Below are 27130 nucleotides of genomic sequence, written 5' to 3' on the forward strand. Positions count from 1 at the left end.
TTGTTAGTGTTCTTATTTTCTCTTTTTCATGATTTTTATTTTCTTCTCTTCTGTATATATAAGCCTACCCCCTAAATCCCAAATGAAATAGAAAACAAACAAAAGAAAAGAAAAAAATCTAGCTGTTACATAAGAAAAGTAATAAATAAACAAACATACAAACAACCACATAACTCTTTCTTTCTTCCCTACTTATGTTCTTATGTTATTTTTATGAATATATCTATATGTCTTAGACTACTGTTGCCATCATCCCTAACCAAAATGGTGGAAGGAAGCTGGTCCTGGATATGTGGGTTCACTTCTTGTAAATATAATTGCAGTTGTTATTTCAGAACAAAACATGCATTATAAGAAAAACTTAGGTGTAACATGGTAACAAGGAGCAGTCATTCACAAGTTACATCCAGTGCACCAACTGAAAGCTCAAAGAACTTGCCATTCATCTTCAGGTTCAACTGTGCTGTACATTCTACACAGGACTGCCCTATAATAGTCTTCAGAAATTTTACTATGACTTATTCCCATGTAGAAATGGTGGTGTGGATATTGGTATGCCAACTATGACTACATCAGCACTGCAGAAATAATGCAGTTTGATACTACTTTACCTGCCATACCTCCATGCATTAGAACTCTGGGAAATGTAGCTTTGTGAGATATTTAGCATTCTCTGTCAGAGAGCTCTGGTGCCACTACAAACTACAAAGCCCTGGATTCCATAGCAATGAGCCATGGCAGTTAAAGTAGTATCAAACTGCATTATTTCTGCAGTGCAATGTAGCCTATATTTAGTTTCAGTGTGTTTTAAAGACCAGTTCAAACTGCTGACTTTTGCCTTTAAAACTATGTGTTGTTTCTGGCGGCACTCCTCTCTTCACACATCCATATACTCCCAGAGAGAGCTGCTAACTTTCAAGTCAGTGGGATGGTGAATCCATTCCAGTTTTTAATCTGGAGGATTAAAAGAGTCGTCCTATGTGCTGGACCTATTTTGGGATTAAAGTGCAGCATCCTGGTTAGCACCTTTAGAGTTCTTACTAACATAGATGGCACCAGGTGCTCCTGTGATATCTTCCAACTTTTTGTTAAAGTCTTCCTATGTGTACCTAATGCCAATGGTTCTCCAAGATTCTGGAATGCACTTCTGTGACTACATTTCATTGCTTACCTTTAAAGGAAAAAAAATCAAAGCCTTTCTTCTCCTTTTTTTTTAAAAAAAAAGAATCTCTGGGGAACTGAAAGTGTCCTGATTGTCAAGAGTATATGTAACTTTATACTCTGAATGTAATGCTGTTACTTACTTTTCTGGACTGATCTTATGAAAGAGGAAATTTTTAAATAGTCACATGTATTATTTTTCTTACTTCAAAAAGTGGTACTGTATTTTAATACTCGTTCTAGTAGGTGGAAACCTGAACCTGGCTGCAAAACCTGGGAAAGTTGTATTCTGAGACTACAACTGCCAGATTTCTCAGCTGATATTATCATTGGCCATCCTCATTGGAGAAAATTAACTTGGCACATCTCTGTCCTGCACTGATGGCACCACAGCTGATTGTTTGTTGTTGCGATATATTTATCTGTTTTGGTAATGGTGTTGCTTTATGTGTTCCTATGGCAGTTGGAAAATCATCCAAGATTTGTCAAAAGATGAGGCAGAAAAATATAAATAAATGAAGGTGCTGTGTTTTATAAATAACTTCAGGTGTTTAAGGCCTCAGAATGCCTTTCTTTATCTTTGTCTCCTTCCTTACCTGCCAGTGTGATGGAACAGTTCTGGATCTGAGTAGCACTTCATTGGAAGGCATTGCTGTCCTCAATATTCCCAGTATGTATGGAGGCTCCAACCTCTGGGGGGAAACCAAGAAGCAACGCAGCCTTAACCGGATGAGCAAGAAAGCACCAGACAAGTTACAGTCTTCAGTGGTTATTGATGCCAAGGAGCTCAAATTCTGTGTTCAAGGTGAGGGCACTTGTGATTGTCACTGCAATAGCAGAAGCAGCTAGAACTTAAAGTAGCTGGTCTTGTGCAGCTATTGTGCCCACAAAAATGAGACCACCCTCCAATAATCTATTATGGCCAATTTTGACAAGAACAAGCAAGAGCTTGGAGGAAACACTTCAGGAGGAAATTACTAGTCGTTAGTAGAGTAGACACTTTGGACCAATTGTTAGATGGAAAGTTGACTTTTATGTAAGTTCTGTTGAGTCAGTGGGTCTACACTAGTTGGGACTTACTGTTGGAATTAGGCCATAACTTTGTATTGTGTTTGTGTGCCTTCAAGTCACCTGTCAACTTATGGTGGCCTCATGAATTTTGTAGGGTTTTCTTAGGCAAAGGATATTCAGAGGTGGTCTTGCCAGATTACTTTTCACAGAATGCTCTGGCCTCTGACCATGCTGGCTGGGCAGTTTGGGAGTTGTTGTCCAAACAAGCAACTTTTCTAATCTTAGGGCCTAAAGGTCTGTTAAGGGAGCTATTGGTGCTGCTACTTGGGGTTGGCAAATTTTCTACTGCTAGGGTGCCTGTAGCATGTAGAAATCTGTTGTATAAATTATGCTGTGGAGATGAAGCTATATGATTTTTTTTTTAACCTGCTGTAGAGGAAACTCAATAGGAAAAATGGTTGGCAGCACTACTCCCTTGGAATGAAAGGAGCCACCTCCCCACCCACTTTGCCACTTATCTGTAGGCAAGGTTGGGGCTCCTCTCCCCAAGTCTTCTCTGATACAGATAAAGATGATGTTCTGATATATATTTTCTGTTATCTTGTTGCAGTTTGTCTCTTACCAAACCTATTCTTGCTCATACTAATGGGCAATAACATTTTGAAAAACAAAATAGCTGTGAAGAAGGAAACCTTTTGTAATACTTCTTTATGAAATTGGCGGGAAGACAAATGGATTACATGATGGTAGATAAAGTGGTATAGCAATAGGGAAACCTCATACCTGCCAGCATTATACAGATGAAAACTGGGACATGTGAGGCCAAGCACCATCAGAATGTGGTCAAAATGGCCAAAGTTATTAATGAGGAATAACACTCAAGCTAGGAGAGGCTGGAGCAGTTTGCTTTAGCTTGAGTCTACTGTAAAAGAAAAATCCCCCCCCCTTCTCCCCACGGATGAGTTAATTGCATGCAAACTACTTCTGCACTTTGAACTCAGTTTGTAGCAAGTTAAGCTGAGGACCACTGGGGAAGTGGAAGGAGGACAGAATAACTAGGACATTTTAAAAGCAGCTGAATGAAGTGGGACAACCAAAGATTAATTGAGACTATCCCTGCCAAATTAGGACAGTTGGAAGATATGAAATAGATTGATGTTTCGTTTTGCCTCTCTGGGCTCAGCCAAAGTTGCTCTGGGGTAGTAGCCATGCCCTTAGTTACTCCTAGACGATCAGGAGCAGGCTTCTCATAGGTGCGTTGTTTCATTCTGCAAGAACTGAACTACATATAATGAACTACAGGCTTGCTTCAGTCATATCTAAAATGTCTAAAGTAGTACAATTCAAACTGCCAGAGGTGGAGCCCTTGGCCACCTGTTTCAGCCTCTACCTTGCTGAACAGATAGTTAACATATCAATTAGCAGGTCTCATCAGTTAATGTTTCAGCTGACTTGGATCCATGTGGCTTTTGCCAACCAGCATTCAGAACAGATAATAGGAAAATGCAAAGTTGAACCCCAAAGAACCAAATCTCACAATCAGTGTCATTATGAAAGTAATACCGAGTAGTTGTAGTTGTTCCTTCAACACATTTCTGACATATGGTGACCCTAAGGCAAACCTATTGGCAAGTCTTCTTCAGAGAGAAGTTGCCATTGCCTTCATCTGAGGCTGAGAGTGGTGACTTAACCATAGTCACACAGTATATTTTCATGACCAATTGGGGATTTGAACTTGGTTTCCCAGAGTCCCAGTCCAACACTCAAACTACACAATGTACAGAATACAAACACAAGAATATGGATCAGAGTTTGGAAACATTTATCTTTTTGGATTACAGTTCCCAGAACCCCTAGTCTCCACAACCAACATATCACTGGCCATGCTGGTTGGAGGATTTGTAAAGTATTCCCCAAAAGGAAATTTTCCAGGCTCTGATCTGGATCCGGTATGGGAGATAAAAATGCAGAGAAAGAAAACAACAGAGATCCATGCTGGTGTTTCTCATAATCTAGGAAGTAAGGACTAAGTGTCCCAAACAGGTTTCATAACTAAGCTGTAAGTGAAGCAAAGAGCAACAGTCTCCTGTCAGCCAAGCTCAGCAGGATTTATAGCTACCTACATAAAAGAAAAGAGGTGCAGTTCCTTATTCTTTTTTTTGTATCATGGTAAGCCAACTGAAACTCTTCCTCAGGTTTTGGTTGCATTCTACCTTTGCTCTACAAGGCAGAGGCTGGAAGGGGCAGCATGGATTCAGACAGATCTTGCAAACGTGGCAATAGGGCACACCCTGACAATTAGCCAGGCCTCCTAGTGACACCACACCACACAGCAACCAAAGAGCCATAATTAACAGATCTAGCTAATCTCTTAATGCAGGCAACACTGCTGGCATCCAGCTGTGGCCTGGGAGGTAGGACACCTGCTTCTCCCTGGGACAACAAGCTCGGGGAGAGGCAATAAAGCACAGTATTTATGACTACTGTCTCTCAGCTTCTTATTTTTTCTATGCAAGCTCTTCCAAAAAATATGATCACAGTAGTGCTTCCCCATTACTTTAGTAGAAACAGCCATGTGTGGCTTGGCTTGTTAGGTTGACTCATTTCAGTCTGTTCTGCAGGCAACCTTTCTCCAGGGTGCTTATTCTCTCCTTGGGGCACATGATGCTCTGGATAATCCCAGGCTGATCAGTTCATCGGCGGATGCATAGATGGGCTATGTCTTTGGGCTGCATCTGACAATGTGATTCTTCTGGGGTCCTTTCTGCTACTAATATTCTACATTTTGATTTTTAATCCTTTCACATCTTTTGGATACATGCATTGATTTCAAAGTAATTATCTTAGTAACATGTGGCCACACTCCAAATCAGCATTTTGTAGGGAGCACTTATTTCTAAGTTTATCTTTAACCTGATTTTTATTAGAGGTTGCATATTTAATTCCCCTCTATCCGGCCCAGTCTCCTGTGAGTCTGAGGCTTTCCAGAAAATGGATCTGGTAAGTTAATTAAATATTAAAGGACTTTAACAATACTGGAACAGCAGGTAGGGCTGCTAGAATGCAACTCTCTGCCTTGAGGAGGACTCAATGAGAGTCATGAGCCATGGTGCTAGATTCCCTGAAATGCTCTCGAGGTGAGAGGGGGCCTGGGTGAATATAAGTCAGAGGCCTATCTATATCTGTGGGAGAAAGTAGAAAGCATTGAAAAAGAGCTTGGCATAGCAGGCGTTGCTTAAGCATGGAAGAATGACTAATTAAGAGGATGCTTTTAATACAGTTATAGGCTACAACACAAGCAGGAGAAAGGAAGTTGAAGAGGTGGTGGTGAAACAGCACATTCATTCCCACTCCTCCCCCCCCCCCCCCCAATATTCCATTGTGACTAATGCAAGAGACTTTCTGAATGGAGGAGAAAGAAGGAGAATCAAAGAAGCAGCAAGGTGTTCTGGCATTTACAGCCCTCTGGTAAAATCTCTGTTTGGAATATTGGATCACATTCTTCCAAACCTCTTTTCCCAAGTGCTTCCTGGGTTTGGGTGGGAAGATTTTGAGGGATGGAGCTTAAAAGCAATCAGTAGAGGCTGACCGGAGAAAGCCTGTAAGCTATACACAGCCCAGCCAGACCTCTCCTACAAAAGCATACTAGTTTATGCTTCTTAGTTTTTACCCTCCAACTGTCCTAGTATAGCAGGGACAGTCCTGGCTAATCTATCATCCCACTTTTTCATCTGCTTTTTAAAATGCCCCTGTTTCTTTCCCCTCCTCCCACTTTCCCCCTTTGTCCTAAGCTTACTTCAGTTGAGTTCAAAGGGCAAAAGTTTGCACTCTGTTAACTCAGAAGCTGGGGGAAGGGGGCAGAATCTTACCCTTCCCAATTGGCTCAAGCAAAAGCAAACTGCCACAGTCTCTATTAGCTTGTGTCTTCTTCCTCATTAACAACTTTTGCCATCTTGACCACACTCTAATGTTGCTGGGCCACATATGTCCCAGTTTTCCTTAGTGAAAAGTTGGAGGCTATGTTGGTTTTCTTCATAGCCTGCCATTCTTTCATTTAGTTCAAGGTGAAATAGACAACTCTCCTCTGCTCTCTCTTCATTTATCCTCACACTGATTCATGAAGACTGAGAGAGTATGAATGGGCCAAACTCAAGCTGTAAGTTACTTGCCTCAGAGTAGACTTGAAGCTCAGTCTTCCAAGTCCCTTCCGAAACCCTAATGACTACACCAGATTGGTTCAAACCCTGTTCCTTTTTTTCTTATAACAGGGATCAGAATCATGTGGTCTTCCAGATGTTGAATTCCAATTCCTAGTATTACTCACATTTGCTTATGCTAGTAAGGGGTGCTGGGAGTTGCAATTCAACAACATCAATAAGGCCACATAATTCCCACCCATGTGCTAGAATAATTGGTTCAGAGGGAAATTGGCACACAGCAGCAATGTGAAGTTATATGATCTCTTTCCATTGCCTCCTTAGCAACTAATGGATGGCTTAACAACTAACTATGAGCTACCTAAATTGCATTTTGAAGTGGCTACTTCCACAGTAAAGACAGATAGGAATTAACTTGATCTTGTCTTGAGTCACACAAAGACTTCACTTTATATGATCTTCTCTCAGCCTTATCATCTGAGCTCCTTGTCAGCACACAGCTTGTTCTATTACCCAACAACAAGGTAAGCCATGGTATAGGCAAGGTTTTTGAGGTCTAAGTTGCAAGCTGCTCTGATCTATAAGCTAATTATGCTTCTTTAATCTCCATAAAAAAGGGAAGAGAAGAACCACAAAGGAGAAAAATATTCTGACACCAGCATTTAGAAGTTGTGCCATGTGTCAGAGATGGAACAGATTTTCTCATGGATTCCTCAGAGCAAAGAAGGAAATGAAGGCTGAGGAATAGTTTGAGGTGACCAACATTGATTTCTCAAGGCCTTCTAGGCCAGAGTTAGCTTTGAGGAATTAAAAATGTTCATTTGAGGCAAAGCAGAAGGGAAATGACTGAATGGAACTGACCTGAGCTTTAAGGCTGCAGGTGCACCCTGGGCACAAACAGTTGGGCGTGGAAAAAAAATGCCTTCGGTATGCTCTGCTTTCACATTCATTTCTTCTAGTCTGTTATTCATTGTTAAGATGAAACACGCTTTTCCTTGCACAGCAAAGGCAAGAAAGAAAAAGAGAAAAGGAGCACACATGCACACAACTGATCTTAGGCACCAGGGTTTGCCACACAAACACACAAAGAAGAGTAAGATTTATCATCAGCTGCTTTATCATTTTGACTGCTGGGAGGAAAAATACTATATTTGTGATTGTGTCAGTTCCTCTAAAAACGAATGAACTGCTTGAGAACAGGATGCAGTTTAGAGTGGACATCAGGCAGTGGACAGTCCTGTCTTTGGAGAGTTCTCAGAAGACTGCTGTCTATTTCAAAGGTGGAAAACCTTCTAGCTCTAGATGTTTTGGACTACAGACCTCACAGTCCCTCATCAATTGCCATTCTGCGTGGGACATCTGAGAGATCAAGTCCAAAATATCTGGAGGACCAAAGGTTCTGTACTGATGCTTCATTTGTAGATGCTGTACTTGCAGGGGCATCCTGCTGAAGACTAGTTTTTAAATAGCCATAGGAAGAGAATGCAGAGACCTTGGAGGGGCGTCAGAATTATTATCACCTCAGCAGCAGACTGGGCAGCCACATAAATCACTTGTTCAACGTCTTTCCCTCTAGGCTGAAATGTATTGCATTTCTGTGTAAATAATAGTACTCATGAGTCATTTCTACATTTGCATCTTTACACATAAATTCGCAGGTAAAGGTTTTTTACAAGTTAGTATCTTTGTGGGGCAAATATGCCTCTTCATTTCTGCAGATGTGTAAGTATTATTGCTCCTGTTCCTTTCTATAGGATATGGGCATCTTTCCTCAAGGAAAGTGCTCCCATTTGGGGAATATCACCCTTTTCAAGCCCTCAACTCATTTTCTTAAAAATGTTGATTTCTCTCCTCCCAGCTGGCTGGGTAATTGTAATTTTGAGTGGATTTTGGAATGTGGTTACGTGTTCATCATTGGTACTGTGGAGTTCCCATGACATCACATATGCCAAGTGGCAGTGTTCTCATCTCTATGAGCATGAGCACGTCAGTGAAATGTAGATAATAATAATAATAATAAAAATAAAAAATCTTTATTTTTATACCGCTTTTCCTGGGAGATCAAAGCAGTTCACAGGCAAATACAGATGTACAACACATCGTATTACAGCATAAAATACAGTAAAAAACATTCCACTAAAAACCTCATATAAAAACATCCTATAAAAACAAATCATTTATGGTCAGTGTAACACACATTCCTGCATTCTACTTTAACTTGAAAATTCAGCTGCACTGTTGGCATTTAAACCTGCCATTTATTGATTCTGCCTGTTACTACACTGATTTATCACAATATATGTATATCCTGCTTTTTTCCCATGGAAGCCAAGGCAGTGTAGTAGTGATTCCAAGGCAGGGGTAGGCAACCCTTTTGAGCCAGGGGCTGGGTTGCTGTCCCTCAGACAACTGGGGGGCTGAAGCCAAAAAATATATTATTAAATATTTTTTTAATAAATAAATAAATAAATAAATAAACTGGGACAAATGTAGGACAAAATTTTCAAATGGAGGACACTTAAACATGGAGGACACACGAAAAAATTTGCTGGTTTTTTAAAAAAATGTTAATATAAATGCATGTTTCTGAGGCTTCTATACACAATTTTCCCCCTTGCCCGCCGCTTGCCCCCCCCTTGCCCGCCTCCTCCTGATAGGCCAAAGGCCCCACGCCCTCACGCAAGAGGCCAAAGGCTCCAGCGGCAATCGGCGGCAGGACCGGGCTGGGGCCGGTCCCAAGGCCTTGCCGGGCCGCATCCAGCCCGCGGGCCGTAAGTTGCCTACCCCTGTTCCAAGGTAATCTTTCATCTAGGCATTGACTAAGGCCCTATCCATAGTGCAGAAATAATCCTGTTTGACATCACTTTGCCATAGATCAATGCTATGAAATTCTGGGAACTGTAGCTTTCTGAGATATTTAGCCTTCTCTGTCAGAGATCTCTGGTGCCACAACAAACTACAATTCCTAGAATTTCATAGCATTAAGCTATGGCAAAGTGGTGTCAAACTGAATTATTTCTGCAATGGGGATGCAGACCTAGGCCTGTTTTATTTCAATATGACTGTCTTTAAGCCATGTCTTCAGACCAATTCTTTCTTGTCTAAGTGGCAACCTTCTCCAGAACCCTTTACTTTCAAGCTATTTAGGATTATTTTTAAATGATGATATCAGTGATCAAACGTGAGATCTCCTTCATATAACAGATGATGCTGAGAAAGAGTTACTTTAGATGTTGCCTTCAGAGAACTGTTTTCACTCTCATGTGTCTCCTCTTACTTTGTCTTCACACCTATATTATGCCTACATATACAACATTTGTTGTTGTTTTATTAACATGCTTGCTTTTCTCTCATTAGATCTCAGCGATCAGCTCCTAGAAGTTGTGGGTCTTGAAGGAGCAATGGAGATGGGGCAGATCTATACTGGGTTGAAAAGTGCTGGCAAGAGGCTGGCCCAGTGTTCTTCTGTCACCATCAGGTACTCTCTGTCATGGAAGTCCCTGACATCTCTCTTCCTGTTGGGTAAACTTGTTGTATGTCTTGAAGATGTTTCTGGCTCTGGCAAACCTGTCACAGAGCTTTTTTAGCAAGATTTGTTCAGCTGTTGCCATCCTCTGAAGCTGAAGGAGTATGACTTTCCCAGGGTTACCCAGTGGGTTTCCATGGCTGAGCAGGAATTCAGACACTGATATCCTGGAGTCATAATCCAACATTTAAACCACTATATCACACTGACTCTCACTGTGTATATGTACACCCTGTTCAACCAGAGAAATATGTCCGGTTTATGTCGTGTATAACAACATAGGGCTGAGAAGCATACAGAACCTCTAAAAAGCTACTAGAAAAAATCAATCATGTTTACTTGCTTGGTGATCTCACTTATGATGAGATGTAAACAAACATTAGAGTGGTAATACCTATATTTTTTTTTTAAATCACACCAAGTTCTGTGCAAAATGGACCAAAATAAGCCATTTTTCTCCCCTCAGACAAAGATGGCTTCATTAGTCATCCCAAACTTGTACAAAAGTGAACCTAAATCTGAAAATGAAGAGTGGAATTCCCTGGGGTGTTACAATGGTGCAACTCCCAGTGGTTCTTGTGTTTCCAAGGGCCTGAACAGATAGGCCAAAATAAAGCTGCTTTGGGTCACTTTGGAGGTATGCTGTTTTAATGACATACAGATCTTAAGAGGCCAGAAGCTGTGTCAAAGCTGCGCTCCAATTCTTAGGACTGGAGCATGGCTTTGGCGCAGCTTCTGGCCTCTTAGGATGCATGCATCATTTAAACAGCACACTTCAAAAGTGACCTGAAGCAGCTTTATTTTGGCCTGTCTATTCAGACCTCAATTTCTCTGGTTTTGGCTAGAGAGTGTCCTTTCAGCCAACACTCAGGTACAGCTCAGCCTTACCACTATGGCCACCTCTGTGCTTGCCACCCTCCTTGAGCTTTATATCAGCACACAGCATTCCAGCCCAAATTTGATCAGAACTGGTTCATAAATGTACATTCTGGTACAGAAAAATATAGAAACAAAAAGTGTTTGCTTGGGAGGTATTCAAAATAGATGATAGATCAGGTCCATAACCTTACTGTAGTATTTGTTTTCATCCCATTAGATCAGGTCCAGGTTTGGTGACTGTGAGCCAGAACAAAAAAGACAGTGGAAACACTGCCTATTGAACACATGCAGTCAAACAGTCTAGAAATCGGCATGATTCCTATCCCTATATTAGGACAATCAAAAGACTTGTTGCCTCTCTCCTTTACCCTCTTTTACAGGTCCATATAACAGTCCTGAGAATAATGGTGAACATTAAAGTTAAGCTTTCTATCCTCACCGTTAGAGCATTGTAAATGACATTGAGCTTTGAATTATTAATTTTGTGTAATAGACATGAAAACCACTGAATGACCTTGGGCAAGTCACATGCTCTCAGCCTCAGGGGAAGGCAATGGAAAACCTCCTCTGAACAAATCTTGCCAAGAAAACCCCATCATAGTTTCGCCATAAGGCAGAAACAACTTGAAGGCACAGAACAATGGACAAGCTGGCTGGGAGGAGGGAGGATTGGGAGAGTTGTGGTCTCAAAAAGTAACATTTCCAAGCAAAACATCCTAATGAGCCAGATATACAGAGGCATGTTTTAGATGAGATCAAAGAAATCCAGATTTGTTGCAGATCAGTATATTCTAGATGAAAGTTTAATAACTGTTAATTGTGCATGTGCAAGTTTCTATATACATCCAGCAAATTATGTTGAAAAGATGAGTCTGATACATACAAACTGACTGTTAGTCTTGCTTACCCATTGCATCTTCCCTGTAAGTTCTTGAGAGATCCTGTCCACCTCTCACTAACAGTGTAGGTCTAGTTTATCCTAAATAGCTCTCTCTTTGCTATGAATTCTGATATTGTTGCAGTTGCACCCTGTCCTGCCTACTTCAGTCTCATGACATTTACACAGCGTTTTGTTTGTGTGTTCCAGAACATCCAAGTTGTTGCCCATGCAGGTGGATGGAGAGCCCTGGATGCAGCCACCTTGCACAGTAAGTAAGCAAACCTTACAGATGCATTTGGGGAAATGGAATGTGCCTGAAGTTCATATATCAGTGCTGGGGGGTCCACCCTTAACAGCCTGGGATTCAAACCTTCATAATGTAGCCTAGGCCCTAGGGAAAGGGTTACCTTTTTAACATATCAGTGAATGTGTCTATTCCACATGGAATTCAAGCAGCCAAACAGCAGACAATCAACTAACTTTTTAGGAAAGAGAGGCCCATTACAGACGGGCGTAAAGTACGTCCCCAGGACGTACTAGGGTTAGGAAAGGGCGTCCATTCCGGATGCCCCTAACCCTAGTACGTCCTGGGGACATACAAAATGGCGGTGCCCATTCTACACGGGTGCTGCCATCTTGACATCACGGATGCATAGCGTCTGCTCGTCGCACAGCACTAATGACGTCACGAGTGCGCCATTGGCGCCTTGCGGCGTCATTAGCATGCCGAAAGAAGAAGCGCCATTTGGGGGCTTCTTTTTTGCAGTGCCAAGGAGCCACGCGGTTTGGCCGCTGGGGCTCCTCGGCGCAGCAAATGACGGCGCCGGCAGACCACCCGTTTTGGGCGGTCTGTAACGCGCCAGAGATACACTGCTGTTATCTCTTTGGTGTCATGTCTTCAAATTCTTTCATGGCAAAGACAGCCCCATTTGTATTCCTAACCTGGGGGGTGGGGAATCAAAGAACTCTTAAAGCAAGAGAGATCTAGGGCTGTTGTACAGCACAATGGCATTATATAGATTATTGGAGGCTGTTAGTTATTGTATCTTCAGTGTATCTACACCATTGTCCACCAACTGAAGATCAAAGGAGGAAGGGATTAGATACAGTAGACATGTTTTTCATGAGAGAACCGGACATGAAGTACTGCCTATATAGCTACAGGAGCTGATGAAGCAGTCCTCTGACTGTATAGTGTTGACTGCAAACTGTAACTGAACCCCAGTGATAATTTGAGGGGGTGATTACCCCACAACACTGCTTGAGGACACCCAGGGATTTACTTTCTGTTTCTTTGCAATGTTAGATACCAGCTCTCACCCTCTGAATTACTTTCAGGTCCTAACCTAGTGACCACTCCGGTCAGACAAGAAATACTAGATGGGGCTTCCTGGAAAGAGCTGTTGTTCCAATCCTCTGCTGTCTCCACAACCACCCATAGGGCTTAAACACCAGACTATCCCTGTGGCATGTTGAGTTTGTAGGGATATTCTTTGAAGCAGCCTACAGAGAGAACTAGACAGACCTGTCCTTTCTTTCCCTGAAGCAGCAGGTTGTATAGGTTGGAATGACCACTGGGGCTTTCCTTGACTGCATCAGAGTGCTGAAAAAGAAATTCTCTCCCTCCCTAGTGGAAGGAAGAGAGTGTCCCATAGCCTAAAGGGTACCATCAAAGCACAGCAACCAGAATCTCCTTAGATGTATCTAGCAACATTTTTCTGCATACTTTGTGGAAAATTACCACATTGGGAATTGGTTCCATCGGAAATGGATGGAGCAAACTGCACTAGAATAGTCTACATGTGTGGGATGCTGTAGCTGCATCCTGTATTACTGAGCCTGTGTTGACCAGGGGCTTGGACTCTAACAGGGATAGGTAATGCAAAATGAAATTCTAAGAACTGTAGTTCGTTGTTGCACTAGGACACTCTGACAGAGAAAGCTAAATGTCTCACAAAACTACAGTGAGCCATGGAAGTCAAAGTGGTGTCAAACTGGATTATTTCTGCCTTGTGGATGCAGCCCCTATCACCAACCCTAAGTTTCATTGACTATTTCTTTCCATTCTTTTCTTTTCAGATTAAAATTACCCACAAAAGCCAAGTGCCAATGTTGCTAGGGCCTCCCCAAAAGAGCAGCTTCTTCTTCCTGAGGAGGAGAAACCGAACTCGAGACTAATCTGCAACCAGGCAAAGAACAATCTTCAGATGCAGCAATTTCTCCATTCCAGCCCAGCAGGGAAACCGTATGGAAAAGAAAATCTTTGTCCCTTCAGATTTCCTGGCTTCCAAAACTGCTTTGGAAACATCAGTCTGGTGGAGGCAGTGTTGTGAACTCTTAGTGGAAAATAACAGGGTTGGCCTTCGGCAGCTGAACTGAAATAGCGGTGTGGGTTTGTATATACATGCACACATAGCCACATTCCCTAAATATCACTGGCAGGGATAACACTAACATTGATGGTTTGCAAGGATTTTGCTCCTTCCACAGTGCCACACCATCCAAGGAGGGGAAACTCTCTCAATTGCTCTGGTTGGCCTGTAGTGAAAGCCAGGACTCTTTTGAGGAGAGCTGTTCTGGGCAACCATGAATTACACCCAGCCCTGTCAGAAAACAAACAAACAGGCATGGAAACAGCATGTCTGACGTAGCCCTGCAGGTGGGATGTGGGAGCTTTTTCAATTTTATCCAGACTCCGTAGAACCCCGGAAGTTCCTGTCAAAACATCAAACCTGGCAAGAAGTCGAGCTTTGCTTATTTATTTATTATTATTCTTTATTTTCAAAAGTATGTCAGAAGACATTTGGCATCTCACTGGACTGCTTTTCATGGTTGCCAAACCTGACACGTTATTAGAATGTTATTTATTTTTCTTAGTCTAGAAAACACAGAGGGGGAAGAGAAAAGGGAAAGAGGAAACAAATCCTCCCCCCATGTACACACACATCCCAGACCCCAGTGACTACGGAGCCCAGTTTTTACAAGAACGATATCCTTTGCTAGCTTTTAATACAGAACAGAAAAGCAAAGGTGGTTAGGCATTCCATTTCGGAAGTTCATGAATGCAGAAAGCTATTATTGCCAAAAGAAAAACAAAGAGTGAGGTCTACAGTAAAAAAGGCTTAAGCCTCCCCCCCCCCCTTTTTTTTTTTTTTTTTTTTTTTTTTTTGGAAGTAGAAAGCAAACTCAGGGTATGTTAACCAACCATAGTTAAGCATGATGGCAGCCTCAACAAATCTGGGAATACTTTAAAAATATATGATCTTTGGTATAGTACTGGTGAGTGTCCAGGAAAGAAATATACCATTGTAGGCCATGGAAACCCACCTCAGCCTCAGAGGAAGGCAAGGACAACACACACACACACACATTATAGCAAGAAAACCCCTTCACCTTTGGGTGGCCATAAGTCAGAAATGATTTGAAGACACACAACAACAACAAATATGATTTGGAAAAATATTGGCAAAATCTGATGGTTTCCCACATCAGATAGCCAGAGAAGCAGTGGTACAGTATAGATCTGTTAATATTTTTGTACTCTCTTTCCACTTTGGTGGGGATTTCCCTCCTTTTTCTTTAGTATGAACACATTTAATATACCTGAAACTTTTTTTCCCCTGGCAGCTTCAATTAAGCGTGAGCTCCTCCTCCAATCTCTCTGTCTCTCATCATGGGACTGGTTTAATCCACTGGTAAATGATGCAGGTCAAATGTTGATGTGTTACAATATGCAGCAAAGGTTTAATTCAAAACCAAATGCAAATTCTATGGCAGGCATTTGAATACCATTGAGTACCAACTTGCGCTCATTATGAAATTTAATTAAACTCAAGAGGTCAAACTAAAGCAGCAGAATAATCACACAGTCATTTAAAGACCAGCAATTGAGCAACAAAAAACTTAAATAGGTAAATTAAAACAAAGTACCCAAAGCATGAGTTGTTGTAGCAATATACACCATCTTCAGTAATGTGTATCACCAAAATATCTTAGTTTTGGATTTGTTCTTTGTTTTAAATTATCAATTCTTTCTTTTTTTGTACATCTGGTTGGCGGTCACTACATTGTGTGATTGTTCGGAAGATTGGAAATATGTGCAGTGTATTGCCAACAGATGGATTTATTAGAGATTAGCACTCTGAACCTGCAATTCAAGGCTGTAGTGCTGTACATTCTTACCTGAGGACTAGTTGTTTTGATCTCAATAGAATTGATTTCTGGGGGTATTCATATACAGGGTTGCCATGCATACAGCTCACAAATGCAGTAGGTTAAAATGGTTTCTTTCAGTTAGGAAATAAATACCTGGCTCACCTGGGATTTTTCCATTCTCTAGCACTTATTTAACTGCATGGGGTATTGGTCATATTTTGGCCAAAAACACAGTACAGCAAGAGCTGCTATCCCAAACCTTGTTGGGTTTAGATCCACAGCATCTGTCTTGCTGTCATCACGGATTTTTGTTCAAGAGACACTGGGAGTTAGAATCAGTAAACAGTTTGAATGGGACTGTTCTTCAGAATACAGCAACAGTTGGCAAATAGACTTATGAATGAGGTTATTGATGACATCAAAGGAAATGAATTTGAGCCATAAGAGGACATTCATCATGTAAGGTGCTTGTTTTGAAGCTTGGTTCTTTCTTCTTTGCTGCTCAGGGTCAACAAGTATGTCCTGCTCACCTTTATCCACAGAGAAATAAGGAAATATTCACTTACTCTTCTTATTGGGTGACACCAAAACTGTGCAATAGGCTCTTTTCTCTATATCCATGACAAAGAGGGAAAAGTTTCTGGCTTATTCTTTAAAAGCTTGGGGAAAACTAATGGCACAAACCCATCTACAAAGCCTATTTATTTAACTGCTTAAATAAGAGGATAGAGAAATGTTCTCAGTTAATGTAATTCTTTCTAAATGATGTCATTTGACTTCAGCTAGAAAGAAAACCATCTAACATCTGAATAAGCCAGGAAATCTGGTGGAGACCTTGGCATCCATGACAACATAACTATATCTTTCATAGATAGCCTATATTGCAATCATAAACTCCGCATTGCTGAAGTGTTTCAGCTGGGACCTATTCAAAGGTTGGTATTTATGTGACAGAACACTGACGGTTCTGCAAAAGATGCATTATAGAACAAACTGTAATGGTGATGCAGTTGAGCTTGTACGTTTGGATATTTGGGGATTTCTCCAGAAAGGAAACTGTTGGCCTCAAGAGTGTCTGAACCCTCTCACTGTTTTATGCTGTGGGGCTCTTCCACAGCAGTGTTCACAGAGAAACTGTTTGTACCAGGGATGGTGAATGTATGACTCTCAAGACGTTGTTGGAATGCAACTCCCATGGCCTCTTGCAATTTGCTCTTCTGGCTAGAGCTCATGCAAATTGTAGCCCAAAAGCATCTTGAGGGCCACTCTGAGCAAACCATATTGCCATGTGCTGCTTTTTACTGCATGTACCAAAAGATAGCCCATTTGCTATTAGCTTCATTCATGTGCCAGCTTCTCAACTGCCCTGCTCTCTTTTCCAAAGCTCCCTTACTGCCATGTTCACCTGTCCAATAATCTTTGCTTCTATGGATCTTCCATCACTCACCTGTATTTTGCTTATTTTCAGTTTTGGTTCTTAACCCAAATGAACAAAAGATCCTTGATTCAGGTACAGCTTGTATTCTTTTTCTCAAATATACTGTTTTCAAATATATTGATTAGCTTTTCGGTTTTGGTTTGGTTGTTTGCATGTACGATAAATAACAAAGAAGAAGAATTTCCTCAGAAGCCTCAGACTTTGGGTTGCCAGGCCAGGTGGGGATAGATCACTAGGACCTCTGGTCCCCTTTGGGAGTTCTAAAACAGCTCCAACCGGATCTTAGCCATTTATCAATTCTATGAGAAAGCAAAAAAGAGGTAGTGTTTAGGTACTAGATATTTCAAAACCCTAGAATAGTTTCTTATGGTTTTTTATAACAAATGGAAACATAACATACCCACCAACTGTCCCAGTTTGGCAGGGACAGTCTTGATTAATTCTTGGTTGTTTTACTCCTTCAGCTCTTTTAAAATGTACCAGTTTCTCTCCCCTGCTCCAATTTTCCCCCTTTGTCTTCAGTTTACTTCAGTTGCCAAAAACTGAATTCAAAGTGCAAAAGTAGTTTGCACTTGATTAACTTAGTGCCAGGAGAGAAGGGGGGGGGGGGGCGGAGGCAGAATCCTGCCCTTCCCAGCCCACTCAGGCAAAAGCAAACTGCTGCAGCCTCTCCAAGCTTGTGCATTCTTTGGCCATTTTGACCACACTTTGATGTTGCTTGGCCTCATGTGCCCAATTTTTCACCTGTGAAATTTTGGAAGGGAAGACAATGGATCATGATTCATTTCCTTTGCAATCTATATCATAGACATATGCTGGTGTAATCATCATTCTATATAGGGGACTAGTTACATAATTTTTCAGTACCTTTATCAATTTATAATTTTCATCACTGGATTGTGGGAAGCCATGACAATTAAACCTTATTGTAAACTATAAACAGGAAGTTTTAGATGTGCCTTAGCTGGTTTGCTTCATGTTTAGCAAACTGGATTTCTGAAGAACTAAAGATCATGATAGTGTTCCTGGTTAAATTGAATCAGTTTAATTATTACTAGGGGTTCTACCTGTTCATCCATCCATTCCTTTATTTCATAGAATCATAGAGTTGGAAGAGACTGCAAGGGCCATCCAGTCCTTAAAACTCATATAGTTAGACACATATAAAATTAAGATTAAAACAATATTAATTAAGAGCATTAAAACCATTAAAATTACTTTAAAACAGAGATTAAATACAGTACAGCACCATAAAAAGTCCTTCTCTTGTTAAAAATTAATTCCCAAAGGATTGCTGGGGAAAAAGATATAACTTGTCACAAAAAACAAAACAGGATCCAGCATAGCTTCACTAAGGAGAGAGTTCCAAAGTGTGGGAGCAACCATAAACTATGCCTTCTCTCACATTCCCAGCAACTTTGCTTGTAAAGGTAGTTAAGATCTGGGCAGCTGCCACACTGTACCACTTTAATTTCCATGACTCAATGCTATGAAATCCTGAGATTTGTAGTTTGGTGAAGCACCAGAGCTCTCTGACAGAGAAGGTTAAATATCTCACAAAACTTCAAATCCCAGAATTCCACAACATTGAGTCATGGCAATTAAAGTGATGTCAAACTGCTTTATTTCTGCAGTGTGGATGAGACCAGAAAGAAGTGCCTCCCATGCAGATCTTCAAGTTCAGGCAAGCTCTTATGGGAAGATATGATCCATCAAATAGCCTGGACCCGAGCTCGCTATGTCTAATCACCAATGTCTACTCATCAGCAAAAGATTGTAGTACACTGCTTACAGAATAGTTTCCTCCCTTTGCTATAGGCATTTCTAGCTACCCCTCATCCCAGCAAAAAAAAAAGTCTGCTATAGTGGGTTGGGATGGGAGACGTTCCCAAGGAAATCTGCAGGAGAGAGAGGGCTATGGAAAGAACAATACAATGCAAACCTAAGCACTCACTCAAATGCCATTAAACATAGCCCATAATCCACCTTCTTACAGTGGTTACTGTCATCTGAATATGAAAAAAAAATCTGGAAAAGCATACATCACAATATATTTTTTTTAAAATACAAGAAAATGATTGTAGTACACATTGTTTAAAGATATGTTCCCACCAAATAATTTTAATCATTTTGATGAGGGAGGTTTGCAAAGAAAAGGTCAAGAAACAAAAAACCCAAGAATGAGCCAGGGCAACCCGAGGCGCTGAGAGGATTAGAAATGAAATTAGAGCAGGTTCTAATAAAGGAGAGCAGCTGAGTTGGAATCATATTTTTAAATCACTCAGTGACAAAGGTTGGTAGAGATTAGGTAAGAACAAGTATTAGAATCTTCCCTGGGATGGTCAAATGAAAAAAAAATGGCTCCTGCACATTTAATAATTGTACAAGTAAAAGAGGGAATTTCAGCAGATGTAGCTTTTACCTCAAGGAAAAATTTCCCCATGTTACGCAGGCCAATAGATCAGCAAAATTGGGACTGATTGAAAGTCCGACTGAAAATGATTATACCCAAAGTGGAACATCTGTTAACCAAAGGGTGAAAAGTGGTAGAACTGCCTAATTCTAACTTGCAGGTTTTGGAAGCTTTGTATTTATTGGCATTGATCCTACTTAGTTGCTCATCCTTAAACAACTGATTGACACAAATAACCAAAGAGTTCTGGGCTGTCAGCTGATTGAGGCTTTGCTGCATTTCTGAAGTGTCATAGAGGATCATAGAGATGCTTGATGATCAAGAAGGAAAAGGACACCTTGCATGTGACTTTTGGCCAAGGCTTGGTGTGAAAGCAGAGGCAGAGACTTTGAGGAAGCTAAACTTTGTTTTCCGGATGTTTTACAGCTCCCATAACCCTTTATCACTGGCCAACCTGGCTGGAACTTCTTAGAGCCAATGTCTAAAGCATCTAGAAGATTCTACCCCATGAAGTAGTTAAGTTCCATCATGCAAGAAGGCCAGGATATAAGCAAGACATTTCTATTCAGCCGAGCCTTTCCAAGTTGTAACAAACACCTGGACAAGATATGCTTTTTGGTAAAATTTTCAGAAGTGAACATTTGAAATTTGAAAATCTAAACTAGAATGAAGCTCTTTGCAAGTTTGCAAGATTCAAAATATTTGACCACATTCATTTTGATCATAATGCCACACTAGGTGTTGACCTCTAAAAGAAAAAACTTCAGAGCCTTAGATAACTAATAATAATAATAATAATAATAAAATTTATTTGTATCCCGCCCCTCTGAGAACAATCGGGGCGGCTAACAAAGTTAAAAATACAAAACATATAAAATCCCTGGTACCCTCCCCTCCTTAAAAAAGTATTAAATTCAATGCAATATTTAAAAAACAGAACAAAAAACAACAGCAAACAAACAAACATACAAGTTAAAAACTGACCAGAAGGTCAACAACATCATACCAACAAGCAACCAGTGGGAGCAGCAGTATCTTTCCCAGACGTTTTTCTAAGGCCGGGTTCTCTATTCTGGGAAGGCCTACAGGAAGAGATCCATCTTAACAGCCTTTTTAAGGCTGTCTAAGGATGTAAGTAGACAGATCTCATTTGGCAGGCCATTCCACAGTCTGGGGGCGACGATGGAAAATGCCCTCTAGAAGCAGTGTTCTGGTATGTCTGAGGAATTCTGGCCCATCGCTCTTCGAGTTATGGTTTAAGTGATTTTCCAGTGATCAGGGAAACCCTCTTTGCAGTTAAGCAGACATGTTTCATTGTTTTCTTTTATGAGAGCAATGGGCAGCTTCTGAGGGCTGGGTGGTCATTTTTATTCTCCCCAAGATCTTGGAGGAGCATCCCCTCACACCCTATACCACACCATATTCTTGTTATTGTTGTTGTTTCCAATATGGCAAATGATGCTCACAAAAGACTCCGGTAATTTGCCATTTAACTATTACTGAGTTTCTAAAAATGCTATTTTGACCTGAAAAAAGTTGGGGAGGCACAAAATTTCCATTAGGGGCAATTCTGGGGCTTCTGTCATGTCTATTTAGATTATCTATCTATCTATTTATCTATCTATCTATCTATCTCACTGTTTTGGGGGAGGTTGGAGCAGACCTGGGAGAGCTGGACTTTGCCCACCAGATGCTTTATGTCATCCAAGTCCAGAGATCAAAAACAGATGATTTGTGCACTACAGGCCCGAACATACAGGCCAAAATAAAGCTGCTTCAAGTCATTTTGGAAGTATGCTGTTTAAATGATGCATGTGTCCTAAGAGGCCAGAATGTGTGCCAAAGCCATGCTCCAGTCCTAAGGACCAGAGCGCAGCTTCCAGCCTCTTAGGACGCATGCATCATTTAAATATCATACCTCCAAAATGACCCAAAGCAGTTTTATTTTGGCTTGTCTGTTTAGGTCCTATAATAGTCTTCTATATGCATGAAAGTCTTCAGATGACAACTTGCTTTTTCTCCTTCTGGGCCCAGTTGATAGAGCAGCACCTTGTCACACAAGATGGAGCTTTCTAAGATTCTAATCCTAGGCACCCTTAGTTGGAACTAAATGGGTCTTCCTTTTAAGTAAACAGGCATAGGGTGGGACTTCACATAAAATTATTTGTACTTTCCCCAGGATTTCTTTTGGATGAGGCAGATCCAAAGATGTTTGATATCTTTATCATATTTGTTATATATATAAATATATCAGTAGATCACAGAGGAGGCAAGACTTATAAAGCAGGCAAAAACATCCCTGATCCTACATCAGAAGGAACAGTGTGGACTCCTGCAGTGTGGACTTCCCCAGATTGCTTTCAATCAAGTTAAATCTAATTTTAAAACTTTCCATTCTTTCTACATCTGTCTGTATCCAAAGCCTGACTTGCTACAAATTTGTTACCCTGCCGTTTCAACCTGATTGAAAGGTATTGGTCTTTGAAGGCCAATGAGACAAATGAGAATGAGAGAATTCTCATCATCAAAAACAGCTAATGTATTTTTTTAGGTTAGCACCTAACATATTCATTGCTCAATAATAAACCCATTTATTGTCATCAAAGCAGCCAAAAACTATCAAAGTCATTTAGTGCTAGATCAATAATACTAACATTCACATGAGTTAATACCCAAATCAATAACATACAACAAAAATGGGAACAGGTAGCTCTGTCTGTGTCAGACTTCAACTCATCACCCACCACTGAGTATCCTGACTAGGGCTGATGGGCAGCTAAACAGCATATGGAGGGTCACACATTCCCCATCTCTGATATACAATATACTAACCAGGTTAGACATCAGCTCTCATTGGACAGAACTATGTTGGTGAAAGAAATGGCTTTGCAGAAATTCGTAGAGAGTAGCACACAAGAGCTTTGTTGTGACTGTTGATGTGGCATTTGCTTAGAAGTAAGCTCGATGAAATCAGTAGGATTGACTCCCAAGAAAATGTACACAGGATTGCAAGTGATAATTTAGTCCTAAATATGTTCATTCAGATTCAATTACAGGATCCTGAGTCTTAAAATCCTAAGGGGAAAGCTTTCTCTAAATCCCATCATTGTCACAGGCCCATCTGGTGAAAAAATATATGAGGGCCTTCTTGGTGGCTGTTCCCAGATTATGGAAGTGAATGGCATGTGCATGAGACACCTCTAAGACACCCTATTCTCAACAACTCTGCTCAGGTCTTGCAGACTCAAGGCAATGTCCTCCTTGATTAAGTCTATCCATCTATGTGGTCTTCCTCTCTTCCTACTGCCTTCCACCTTTCTAAGCATTATTGCATTTTCTAGTGAGTCATGCCTTCTTGCATGATGTGGCTGAAGTACGACAGCCTCAGTTTAGTCACCTTGGCTTCTAGGGAGAGTTCAGGCTTGATTTCTTCTAGAACCCAGTTGTTTCTCATTTTAGCAGTCCACAGTATCAGCAGAACTCTTCTCCAGCACCTCATCTCAAATTAGTCTATTTTCTTTCTGTCAGCTTTCTTAATTATCCAGTTTTCACACCCATAGATAGTGATGGGAAACACAACTGCATAAACAATCCTAAGTTTAGTGTTTGGTTTTAGTGTTTAGTGTTTGGCTTTGCACTTCAGGATCTTGTCTAGTTCTTTCATAGCTGCCCTTCCAAATCCTAGTCTCCTTCTGATTTCTTGACTACATTCTGATCAAGAATTGATCCACGGTATGGGAAATCTTTGACTACAGTACAATGTCCTCTACATCAAATGTATGTAAATTCTCTGACCTATGGCAACCCTTATCACAGTTTACTTGACAAGATTTGTTCAGAGGCTGGTTACCATTGCCTTCCCCTGAGAATGAGAGCATGTGACTTGCCCAAGGTCACCCAGTTGGTTTCCATGGCTGAGTGGGGATTCAAACCCGGTCTCCAGAGTAGAGATGTGAAGGCCTGTGGGAAAAAATGGGGGGGGGGGGGTTCTCCATGTTTTTCTTGAAGCATGATAAAATATTTCATAATTGATTTTCTTCCCTTTTTTTTTCAATTTTTTCATGTTTTTTTTTTTCAATTTTGTCCTGAAAAAAAACCCAGAAAAAAACAGGGGAGGAAACATGAAAAATTGAAAAAATAAATAAAATCAATTATGGAATATTTTATTTTAGCATACTTCTGGAAAAACATGGACAAAATGGGTTTTTTCCTTTTTTTTTCCTACAGGCCTTCACATCTCTACTTCAGAGTCATAGTCCAGTGTGCAAACCACTACACTGCGCTTGGTCTCAGACCAAACTACAAATGCCAGGATTCCATAGGATGCAGCCATGGTAGTTAAACTGGATCCATAGTGCTATAATTGTGTAGTGTGACAGGGCTCAGGCTGCTTTGTGTGGCCTAACTGGTAGTGTTCTGACTGGGAATGGGTAAAATTTTAATGTGGCCCGTTTTTATAAAAATCTTTCTACAAGCTACAAAGTTATTGATAAATCTGATAGCAAGAATTTGAGATTTTAAAAATCCAAACATGGGAGAGAGCTAAAAAGAACCTGTTAAATTCCTGTACTGCAACCACTCACTCACAAACTCGACTCAGCCTGGCATCCCTCCAAGGTTGCTAAAATGAGTACCCAGCTTTGTAGGGGGCAATTAGCTTACACATTGTAAACCGCTTAGGGAGTACTTAAGTGCACTGATAGGCAGTATAGAAATGTACTTCTATTGCTATTCAACCATGTTTGAGATGCTGCTGGATTAGGATTGTCACCTGTCTTTTTCTCCAGCCTCCAAACAAGTTCTTCATTCCTACCAGTTGTATTCAAGTGGGTACAGCAAGCAGGTACAGCAACTTAGCGCTTTCTATACTAAGAATAGCTGCATCTATTAAATTTGGCTAGAAACAATGGTTGAGATTTTTTTTTTCAGTTTTGTTTTGATAAGAACTGTTTAAAAGCCTCATATTTCTTTATAAATTTGACAGAAACAAAACTTGAGATATTTTTTAATGCAATATGAGAGAAAGCTAACCTGACAGACCAAGACATTCCTTGCTGTGAACAAGGTGGGGACAGTATGACCCATAGGGATTGCTGGGAGGGAGCAGATGGGAGAAACCACCACTGTCTTTTCTCCTCACAATGGGTGACATAAAGCTATATGGATGTTCTCCAGCTGTTACTCTGGTTGTCAAACCTACCTAAATCTGGAAACCCCCTGCCTCATAAAGCTACATTTGATCTCTCCCTTTCTTACTTATCTCAAAGCAGACACATCCAACAGTCATCAGCTAATCTTCACCTTCCTTTCTCTATCTCTTTGGTCATGCTAAAACTAATTTGATGTATAAAGAGTCATCAATCATGAGTTCATGTTGATATGAAGAGGAGTCAGTATGGAATTTAGTCTTGCTTCATGTTTCATGTTATTTCTTTCCATTTTCTACTTGACAGCCACTGTCAAAACCAAGAACACTTGGAGCACCAGTACTACTCTTGTTACATCTTTGCTTATTACTAAATTGCCATATTTTTCTTTCAGAGAGCGCCTCCATGCCTTTAAGACACTTGGGGTGCAGAAATTAAGTAGATAAAGCAGTTTACAGCACCATGACTATATACTGTAAGAGTCTGTACCGGCTAAATTTCTGCCTGTCACAGTTACTAAAGCATAAGGGGGTCCCTGTAAGGCTGAACGATTTCAGGGAGAAGGCACAAAGGTCTACTTTGGCTTTTTCATTGTCAAGTAAGCAAACTGATCTGAATTCCAGCTGTGGGGAATTTTATTCCAGGTGATGACTCATTAACCCAGCTTGATCTCCAGCCCAAGCAGAATCTACAGGCAGCCAGCCAGACAAAGCAGCATTTATTTGCGAATGTTACAAATGCCTTCCGCATACAGCTGCTGCCTGGTTCGTGGGGAGCTCCTCTGGGGCCATTCAGAGAGGGGAGACACAGTGGCTTTTTCAGTGAGAATACCAACATGTCCAATTTCACCGAGCAGTTTATGGACTTTGGCCTTTATACAAGGTTGGCCATGTTCTCTCTACCAATGTGAATAAGCACAGGCCTATTTATATCAGGGCAGAATTGAGGTCAATGGATTTAAAAGACTGCAGATGGGACCTTTCATAGAACACAAAACATTTTAAGAAGGAACATGGTAATAATTCCCCAGGGCTGTGAATATCTTGTAGCCAAAGCTTGAAAATATTTTTGAAATACTGTACATTACAGGGAAAGCCCCAGCCTGGGACAGCTGAGGGTCCTGGGAGTTGGAGTTCAAACAAAGTAACTGGTTATAGCATACAGTACCTGCTCTTTTCTGTCTTTCATTTTGTTTCTCTTCTTATTGGTCATTCTTTTGCTTTCTCTTCTCCTTCTTTATATCTCACCTCATTGCCACAGTCTCTCATCTGCTTGCCTTTCAGATAGTGTTTTGATGTACATGCTGGAATATTGTTTCACCTTACTGTGGAATTTTAGCTGTCAGATAGTCACCTAAAATAAAGTATTGTAAGAAAATAATTTGCCACAATATGGCTGCATCTACACTGCAGTCTGACACCACTTTAACTGCCATAGCTCAATGCTATGGAATTGTGGGATTTGTAGTTCTGTGAGATATTTAGCCTTCTCTGTTAGAGAGCTCTGGTGCCACAACAAATTTCAAATCCCAGGATTCCAATGCCATGAGAGTTAAAGCAGTGTCAAACTTTATTAATTCTGCAGGGTGGCAGTAGCCTATATCTCGTTCATGTAATGTATGGGACGCTTAGCCTCTTGTCAATACAGTTATTCCTTCCTTTTCTTTTAAAACTTCAACAGGGGACCTCTTAGCAACAGTTAACACCCTGCTTCTCCATGAAACAGTTCCAGATACCTCCTTGGTATCTAGGGAATTGCTAGTCAATCAAATATTTCTATTCTGAACCTATGTAGATTATTATTATTTTGCATATGCTTATGCTATTGCAGGTTGAGGGCCAGCTCACACATCCACATTCATCCTTCACTAACTATAAATTCAACTGATCTTTGCATGTATGAGTGAAACATGGGCCATTGCAGATCAGTCGGTACAGAAAAAACGTCTGCATCATCCAATATCGCTTCAGTCCCAATATTTTCCAATGGAGATATTTTGCTCATTCAGCTGAGTCATCAAGTGTTGGGTAATCCAGTGATGAGAAACTAAATGATATGCATGCATGTGTGAATTAGTGCAACATGTATAACGTAACCAGGCAGTTCCTCCAGTGTTACAAAGAGATGCTAGTAGTGTCACTCTTAGGAATGCTCAGTTCCCAGGAAACTGTCCCAGTGCTGAGCACCCATCATCTGCAATGCTTATATTTAGAAATCATATTCTTGATGTTTAAACCAGGTGGACTAGAAACAAAGGTAACTGCTTTATATCAAGTGAGAACTTTAGTTCCTGTGCCAATATTATCTATGCTGGCTGTCAGTTCTAGATTTCAGGCAAGAGTCTTTTGCAGCCCTACCTAGAG

General features: G+C 40.8%; 1 protein-coding gene across 3 annotated transcripts in view; it reads left to right on the plus strand.

Moving 5' to 3' along the window:
- The window catches only part of LOC149318320 (diacylglycerol kinase beta-like), a 181931-nt gene extending 160418 nt beyond the window's left edge, over positions 1-21513 (plus strand). For all 3 annotated transcript variants that reach the window (XM_089509406.1, XM_089509407.1, XM_089509408.1), the window contains 4 exons: positions 1765-1966; positions 9687-9807; positions 11822-11882; positions 13694-21513. In XM_089509406.1, the coding sequence (XP_089365532.1) occupies positions 1765-1966; positions 9687-9807; positions 11822-11882; positions 13694-13792 (483 nt within the window). In that variant the 3' untranslated portion in view covers positions 13793-21513. The remainder of the gene's footprint in view (positions 1-1764; positions 1967-9686; positions 9808-11821; positions 11883-13693) is intronic.
- The last annotated feature ends 5617 nt before the right edge of the window (positions 21514-27130 follow it).

This window comes from Sceloporus occidentalis, unplaced genomic scaffold (assembly GCF_023333645.1).
Source record: "Sceloporus occidentalis isolate IW3139 unplaced genomic scaffold, rSceOcc1.0.p SCAF_2, whole genome shotgun sequence".
Taxonomy (NCBI): Eukaryota; Metazoa; Chordata; class Lepidosauria; order Squamata; family Phrynosomatidae; genus Sceloporus; species Sceloporus occidentalis.